Source organism: Hipposideros armiger, unplaced genomic scaffold (genome assembly GCF_001890085.2).
Source record: "Hipposideros armiger isolate ML-2016 unplaced genomic scaffold, ASM189008v1 scaffold_17, whole genome shotgun sequence".
Taxonomy (NCBI): Eukaryota; Metazoa; Chordata; class Mammalia; order Chiroptera; family Hipposideridae; genus Hipposideros; species Hipposideros armiger.
The window spans coordinates 2,732,042-2,741,103 of NW_017731367.1; the positions used below are offsets into that span (position 1 = coordinate 2,732,042).

General features: G+C 48.1%; 1 protein-coding gene across 1 annotated transcript in view; it reads left to right on the forward strand.

Moving 5' to 3' along the window:
• Window positions 1-8,641, forward strand: part of TRPM8 (transient receptor potential cation channel subfamily M member 8) — a 78,811-nt gene extending 70,170 nt beyond the window's left edge. Inside the window, exons 19-20 of the mRNA XM_019628290.1 lie at window positions 7,102-7,279; window positions 8,635-8,641. Of these exons, the coding sequence (XP_019483835.1) occupies window positions 7,102-7,279; window positions 8,635-8,641 (185 nt within the window). The remainder of the gene's footprint in view (window positions 1-7,101; window positions 7,280-8,634) is intronic.
• The last annotated feature ends 421 nt before the right edge of the window (window positions 8,642-9,062 follow it).

A 9,062-nucleotide genomic window follows, 5' to 3' on the forward strand; every position in this document is an offset into this window, starting at 1 on the left:
CATTTTCAGGCTGAACTGTATAGGTTTGGGTAGCAATAACGATTTTCTCTGCAGTGTCCACGTGCGTTCCAGATTGTCTGGTCCGGGGAATAGAGGTGCTGGGGACTTGCTTAGGTGCTGTGTTTGTAGAGAAAATAGGCTGTTTTTGTTTGTTTCCTTGTGTTGTTTTACTTGTGGGTTCACTTGGTGGCTTTGGAGGGAGCTGATGGAAATTAGATTTAAGGGTTGGGCCGAAGCTTCTGCAAGCCACACCCCAGTGCTGACCCTGCTCTAGGGAGAGCAGGGAGTGGACAGGGCACAGAGGGGCAGCGCAGAAGCCTCCATCCTCCTGGTCGCCTGCCAGGCCAGGGTCAGAGGTCATCGGGAGAACTGGGCACTGGACAAGCTCTCCTGCCTCTCAGGGGCCAAGGGAGACCTCCCAACCAGTGAGGGCCTGAGCGGGCGAACCTGTCAGTGGGGATAATGGACTTGAGCAGCGGGGGTTGTGGGTGGTGGGGGCTGGGGGAGTCACATATAATGAAATAATATATAACTGAAGGCTGTCCACACACCTGTGCAGGCCAGGGGTCTCCAGGGACCTCAGAGAAGTGCTTGCAGGCCCGGTCCTCTTTGCATCTTCCTGGCTGTGGAGCTCAGCCCCTTTGCTGGTTCCCGCAAGAAGCCCACCTACACCATGCATTTTGCAGGTTTGGGGAGAAATGGGGCGGGTCCCAGGGAAGACTCAAACTCGGATGTCAGTCATGGGGTTTTACCTCTCCCCCTTCTCTCCTGACCCCGCTTCTCATCTGCCCTCTGCCCCTGTCTCATCCTGGATCCTCTACCCCTCCCTCTTCTGAGCAACGAAAATCTCCTTTCCATCTACAGAGAATTTTAGGGATCATCACTTGGCCTCTTACACCCGACTTTAAACAGCTTATTTAAGTCATCCTATATCAACAGTCCCAGAGAGCTCCTGAAAGCTCCTCTTGTGAATAAAGTGTTTCTCCATCTCATTATTATAACAGAAAAAGTCATTCACAATTGACCTTAAATCTGCCAGCAGGGATCTTGCTGTGCCTTCCTTATTTTAGGCAGCACTAGCCCTGATGGCTTTTTTTTTTTTGTTCTTAAAAAAAAAAAAAAGAAATGAAGAGGTTATTACTGGAAATAAGCCTAAATTCAGCACAAATTTTTTCCTTAAGGGAGTGATATAGCAAGTTAGAAACCAACTGTATAGAAATTGCATTATGTCTGTAGCTTTTATCAAGTGTACCATCATGGCCTGTGATTTCAGATGAGCTTCATGCATCTTGTGTCATAAACCTGTGGAATATGCATGTATGAAAAGTAATTTTATTATGCCTCTTACCTAAATTGTTTTACCATTTATACTGTTTTTTTGGCGAGGGGAGATACTTTATTTGCAAAAGCTTGATTTATTAGTATTCTATTATTTTTATTATTATTATACTTGTATCAAAGCAAAACTGTATTGGTATCTGATAATTGTATCAGGATTAGGTACATGTAACCTTATTATTTCTAAGTATTATTTCTCTGTGTTGTTAAAATCTATTATTTCTATGTGGACATCACCAGTGATTTGCATTTGAGTAAAGCTAATACTAATGGGGGCTGGTGATTATTTGCTAGTGATGTGATTTCAGAAAGTAAGCAATGGACAGGGTCTGAAATAGCACATTGCTCATTCTGCTCTATTCTGGGTATGTGCCATACTCATTTNTGGTGTCAAAATAGTTTGTTTTGCTGCCCATTGCTGCTGGGACATTTATTGTCTGGGAAATGCCAGCCTTCCCTCCAGCAGGACTTGTGACTTTCCTGGTTGCCCTTAAGGAATTAGAGCGCTTACAGTTACTTTACTTGGTAAAACAGTTTCAACTTAGAAATGAGACCGTATGGTCCTATATATCAGCCAGCCCACCAATCGGCATTCAGCGGGGAGACTCCCCGTTTGTACTCGCGCCCTCTCGGCTGGTAGAGATCTCAGGAGAGGTGGTCCCCGGCTCTCCCCATCTTTCTTACTCCCTCTCTCCCACCCACCAGCTGCCGTGACTGGCCCTCTGTGGGCTGGAGCACAGTGAGGAAGGCGGGGAAAGAGCAGAAAGTCCTTCTAGAAACAGTGGTACCATTCAAGGCGGTCTCCACGCTGTCTGGACTGAACGTGCTTAAAACTGACCCTTTATTGTGTGCGCGCTCACTGGGTCCTTCAGCGGTTGCCTGGCTGGCCCCTCTAACCACAGCTCCCTGGCAGCTGCTCTCCACAGCCTCTGCTTTCCAGGGGTCCCTTCTGCACAGAATCTCCCTGTAGGGAACCCACTTCCTTCTGGGACACACGAGTTAACGTGTCTGCAGGTCACTTTGTTCTCTGTCTCATGTGGTCACCCACCTCCTTAGCTCTGACACACTCTGAGGTGCAGTTCCCTCTCCTTACCGCTGTTCTGGGAACCAGAATCTCCCACCATTGGACCCCCTGTCACACCTGGGCCCCCCGCCATCTTCTTTTACTGCAGGGAGCATGCATCTAGCTCTCCTCATGCATCAGGCGAGGTACTCTTAGCACCTGATATCCTGGAGCCACCAGGCCAGACAAGTCTTCCTGGTCCACGGATACGTTTCGAACAAATTGAGCTCGAAAGGAGGGAGCGGGCTATTTTTAGTCACCTGGAGGTTTGGAGACAAAGGAAAAGATAGGGAGGATGTCCCAACCTGTTCTGCTGGCCCTCTAGCCTCTGATTTAAGCCAGGGGATCCATCTCTGCAGTGGGGCGAGGGGTGGGGGTGCTACTTCTCCATCAAGCACAGTACCAGGGTCTATGTACTTCAAGGTCCCCCTAAATCTTTTACTTTCTTTTAAAAACCAGAAGAAAAAGAATGAACATTTAGTCCACGGAAAATATGTTGGTATACATTTGTCTTTATTCCAACCCAGTCGTAAAATATTTTCAGTAATTGCTTTTTTTTTCTTATCCAGGAAGGGCCCCTGAGGACAATAGCTGAGGGCCTAGGGTGCCAACTTGTCCTGGCCTGCACAGAACTTGCCTGTCTTAGCACTGAACGTTCTGCATTCCAGACATCGATCAGGGCGTCTAACTCGTCCCCTTTTGCCAGGGACTGTCCTGATCGTAAAATTGCAAGCGTTGCACCCAGGAACCCTGTCAGTTCCCAGGGCTGCTGGTCACCCTCCTGGGGCCCACAATAGCCATAAAGTGGTCCCGTGTGCTGACAAGGGATGTAGAGTTTCTTAGTCTCCTTCTTATGCAAAAAGCAAGAAAGGGCCACTTTAGGTCTCTAAGCAGGTCTGTTGTATGTTATTGTGTAACAGACCACCCCAAAACCCATTGCCTGACACAACGACCATTTATTTGCCCATGATTTCATGGGTATGTCCTTGGGTAGGGCTCAGCTGAGATGGCTGGTCACTGTGTGTGGGTAAGGAGAGCAAACATAAAAAGGGACGTACATGAGCACACTAAAAAAAGATAGACTATAAAAGCATTCGTATGGCAGAAGACGTTCATTCCTGCACAATATTTATTTTTTATTTTTTATTATTAGTTTCAGGTGTACAAAANCTTGGTACAGACTGAAGGTTTGGGTGCTACTAACACAGTCTACTGGAGGCTATTGAAATGAGGTGAGAAGAGGAAAAAGAGAGGAAATAACAATAGCTAAGATTTAGTTGACACTTTTCTGTGCTAGCCACACCCAGGTGCTTTACAAGTGCGACCTCACTTAAGTAAAAATCATTTTGTGCAGATGTGGCTGTGTTATCGTTTACAAATGAGGCATTGGAGGCAGGGAGGTTAGGCCTGCAGTTAAAGGATAAACACATTGATATAATAATATAATATAGCACAATACAGTGTAATACACGCAGCACGAAAGGCTATTATTTACAAAGGACTGGTGCACATCGTGACAGATATTGGGGGTGGGGCTGTGATCAGCAGCAGCAAGTGGGGGTGACATTTGCCCAGAGGACCCTGTGCCTGGAGCCCAGAGCCTGGCAGGGAGGGAGTAGCAGGGGAGGTACAGCTAATCTGGGGACCACCGGCGACCACTGAGCATGGCAGGGGAGTCAGGGGGCTTGGTTATGGAGTGTCCGTCATGCCTTGTGACAAGATTTGGACATTTTCCTGTAGGTGAGGGGAGCTTTCTCATGGGTCTTCACACAGGCCTGGGCACAGTCTTTGTTGTGTTACTCTAATAGCAATATACTAACTTGAGTTAGCACTTCAAAAATCAGTGTGATTTAAGTCTCTGTCTCTTGCTGTTGGCTTTGAACCTGCTTCTTTTGATACTACAGAATGAGAGGGAGCTGGGATGTGCAGAACATGTTAACGTGCTAACGTGCTCGCTAGGGCAGTGTGAGGGTGCAGAAGGCCAGGGTCATCTGGAGTCCTGGGCAGCACTGCCTGGAGACTGCTGACCTGTCAGGAAATGAATAACAAACGGAAAACATAGGAAAATCTGACAAAAGTTTGGAGGAAGGGCTTACCTGATTGAAACCTAGCTGGCAAGTTTCTTGTGTTTTGATTTATTCAAAAATTTGGGCACGGTTTTACCATCTACTGCTTCTTTATGAATTTTTTGCAGACTTTTCATTTTGTTGATCAATCGTTCTATTTTGGTTTTTACTACCGAATGGCTCTAATTACTGCTTTAAAAAAATCATTTTAACATCTGTTGTACCAATGCCCCTCATTATTCTTATTCAAACTTTCCTGGCTTTTCTTGTGTATTTAATCATATGGAGGAGCCTAAGCCATGTCTTCTAAAATACATATTTTTTTCCCCTTAAAAAAAAAACTTATGAATTTCAATATGATGATGTTAACTTTGTAGAATCAATTAAGGGAAGCTGACATTAAAAAAAAAAAAAGTCAGGCCAGCTGAGTGGCTCAGTTGGTTAAGAGTTAGCTTAAGAGTGACAGTGAGCTCTGAGCAACAGGGCCGCCGGTTCAATTCCAACATGGGCCAGTCATGCTGCACCCGGGCTGAGCTGCCGTTTAGCTGCCAACAGGTGGCAGGATAGCTCAGCTGATGAGAGCACGTCTTCCTAACAACAAAACTGCCTGTTCAATGGTGGACTATGTCTACCCGCAACTAAGACTGAACTCGGCATCTTGAGCTGAGCTGCCACCTGGATGGCTCAGTGGATAGAGCGTGTGCTCTTAACAACAAGGTTGCTGGTTCAACTCCCACATGGGGTTGTGGCTACGCCCACCCGCAACTAAGATTGTAACACAGCACCTTGAGCTTAGAGGCCATGAGCTGCCAATGTGCAGCCAGATGGCGACTGGTGCCCTCCACAACTAAGATTAAAGAATAACAACTTGGCTGATCCCCTTCCCCAATTCCCCAACACTGTTCCCCTCCCCCAAATAAAAAAAAGATGATATCTTACCATCCAGAAAAAATGGTGTGACTCTTCGTTTATTTAAATATGTATAGTTTCTCAATGAAGCTTTATTCATTTGGATCTGGCAGGTTTCTTGTTACGTTTTTTTTCTAGTCATTTGTTGTGAGTGAAATATTTTTTATAACTTTTTTTCCCAATAACCACTTTTTCATATGTAGGAAGACTATCAAAGTTTTGCTTATTTATTTTAGAACAAGTCTCCTTACTGAATTGTTCTTTTTTCTTTTTGTTCTCTTTTTATCATGTCATGGAAGTTTCCTCCTATTTCTTATTTATTAAGCTCTTTTCTTCTTCTCCTTCCCCTTCCTCCCTTTTTTTTTTTACCAGAAATGGATGGTGAATGTTGCCAGAAGACTTTCTAGCAATGATTAAAATAATATTTTTTCCTTTTGATCTGTGATGGATTATGAAAATGATAAATGATATAAATGTTCTTAATATTTAGTCATCCTCTGTTCTTTGCTCATGGCATATCATTCTTTTCACGTACTGCCGGGTTTCATTTATGCACAAGGCTATCTGAAATCTAAACATTTGTTATTTCCTGGTAACATCGTCAATGTCAGCGAGTTTCTGAAGTTGGGGGGGCTCCTGCTTCTCTCTCCTGTCCTGCTCTGAGGAGGGTGCTCATGTTGGCATGGCACTGTTATCACCGCCAGCCTCCCGCCAACTGAGGGGCTGAGGGCACAGCTGTCACTGGAGATGAAGAGTCACAGGGAGCTCTGTGGAATTTATCTCAGGGAAGGCACTAGATGGTCCCTGGTGGGCAGGCAGACTGAAAACCCTCTGGGTTAGGGTGAGTGACAGCCTGCATGGCAGAGATGTGCTCTGGGCTGCTCCGGACATTGGATTTACTGAGGGTTTTACGCCAGAACTCAGCTGTCCTCTACACAAATGGAAAACAGTGTCTACAGAACATAAGGATTGTTTTAGCAAAGCAGTTTGGAGCAGTGCTTAACTTTCGGCCTTCCCTGGAGAACCCTCATGTCTCTTTGGCCGAGTCTGGAACTGACTTGAGAGAGAAAGAACAATCTGGAAGGTGCTGTCATATGGGAAGGGGGACCTCAGCGTGGTCAGTCCCAGAAATGCGTNAAAAAACCGACATGTCTGCCTACTGCACGTCCCATTCCCTCATTTCCACAGAGGTTTCCAGCCCCAGACCATGGGGCCCCTGCAGGCGCTGTTACCTGCCTGGATGCTGTGGGTGCCCTTGTTTCCACAGTCACAGAGTTGGCCCCTGCTCATGCTCAGCGGGCCACTCAGAGACCCTTTCCAATAGGGAAGCTGTTTTTGGAAGAGCAGCCTTCATTTAAGCCCAGCATGTACACTGTGCGTGGCCTTCTGAGCACGTCTCACGGGCCGAAATTTTAAACTGGTGTGGTTGGTTATCTGCCTTATGCAAAGAGGCTGGCAGCTCCCAGAGGGCACAAGGTCATGTCTACCTGGCCCTTCCTTTCATCTCCGATCCTGGTCAAGTGCCTGGCTCATACTAGCTGCACAGTAAACACTCCCCGTGTAGACGGGTGAACACGTGATTCCAAGGCTTACACCTTGTTTGGATAAAGTGCTTTAGAACAGTGCTGGCACGTCACATGATCTTTGACTTGTGTCCCTCTGGGGTGCCCCAGCACGGCCCCCTCTGGGGCCCCTCACTTTGCCTCTTGGTGTCTACGTCCTCAGGTACCACGTATGACTTCACCCACTGCACCTTCACTGGGAACGAGTCCAAGCCGCTGTGCGTGGAGCTGGACGAGCACAACCTGCCGCGCTTCCCCGAGTGGGTCACCATCCCACTGGTGTGCATCTACATGCTGTCCACCAATATCCTGCTGGTCAACCTGCTGGTCGCCATGTTTGGGTGCGTGCTCAGGCGGCCGTTCACTAGGTGTCTGTGCCACGCCGGCCCCGTGCCAGGTGGGGCTCATGCAGCGCAGCAAAGGCCCGCCCTTAGGGGCCTGGTGGTGTGGCGGGGGTGGGGCCTTAGTGGGACTGTATTAAGAATACAGTGTATTCCTATTAGCTGCGCTGTAAGTCGGTTTGATACCAAAGACCAGCACCTGTCACACGTGCCAGGACCCTCAGGCTCTGTATGCTTGGCATCCACTCAGTCATGTCCTGTGAGCTCCGTGATGTTGGCACAATGGCGGCCGCAGTGCAGCTATTTCATCTCCAAGGTTCTTACTTCCTGTGGGATTCAGTGGTGTGGATGCTAGGGCTCAAAGCAATCGGCCTTTACCTAGTTGCTGCTTTAAAAATTTCAGTTTAACTACAAATGAAGAGTCAGGAGAGTGACTCTCCTTTGGGACTTATGTCTAATGAGGCTGAGGGAGAATGTGACGGTGACTCTAAAATATTCATATTGCCTTTGGTAATCCTCCTGATACACTTTCAAAATTGTAGTGGTTTCCACACCCCTTCACCTTGCTTAGGAGGGTTTCCAAGAGCCCCGGGTGACAGTTTCAATGGGTGGGGGCACCTTAGTTGTATGCTGTTGCTGTAAGGTAGGAAGTCATTTTGAGTACATGGATCCTGGCACAGACGGGCAGACACCATTTAGCAACAAGATAAAAATTCAAAAATCATTTGTTAAACCCTGAAGTGGAAGGGAAACGCTTAGCTGGGGCTGGGTGGGTCACTTGCCTCTGGGGACATCAGCCCTCAGGGAGGCTGAGCACTGATTGGTGGTCTGGTTTTTCTGTGTAGAAAAGTCCCCTTCTAGTCCAGCTACCACGCTGTGGCCACACTGATGTTTCTAACATGTCACTGCTCTGCTTAAAGCTGTGGAAGGATTTCAGTATCTCCCCATAGCGTTCAGGGCAAGTTCCAGGCTCTTCAGTCCCCCTCCTCCCGCCCGCCCCCCCCTATACACACCTTCCTAAAGGGATCTGTCCCAGGGCTTGGAATGCCCCCCCACACACACACACCCCTTCCTGACGCCATCTTTGATCTGAGCTTTGAACAGACCTCTAGGCTTAACCTCTGCTATTTGTCCTGGGCAGGCACCCATGTGTCCGTCCCTACACAGGTGATCTGCCGTGCCTGGCGATTTTGCAGGGATTACCTGTTCCACCTCGACTTTCTCCTGCCCTGTCCCTTGCCTGCCCTTTAAGGAACCGAGTATCATCCTTTGCCCAAGTGGTCCCTGATGCCCTCCCCACTTTGCAGAGAGACTCCTTGGGCCCCTGGCACTGTGACAACCTGCTCTCCTTCCAGACAGTGAGCTCTGGAGAATGGAATGGAGCCTGTACCTGTCTCAGCACCTGGCACCTGTGGGCTCGTTCACGGAATGAAAAGGACACGTTCTTTCCCATGTTTCGTTCGTTACTCAGTTACCATTAGGTGCTTAGCTGCCAGGTCTGTTATTTGCTGAGACGCTTCCATGGTGAATAACAAAGGTGTCATCGCACAGATGGGTAACATTTGCTCTGTGCCAGGTGCCTGGGCCACAAAGACCATGTGGCCATTGGTTCCATGTGGACTTAAAGGGGGACTTGCAGCCCCGCCCTGGCACCGCTGGCCAGGGAGGACTCAGGAGTCGAGAAGCCCGTGTGGCTCATGGGAAGCTGGACCATGTCATGCCGCCAGAGAGTCCCCAAATCTGAGCTTGCAGACAGGAGGCAGTAATGGCTGATTCTGTGTCC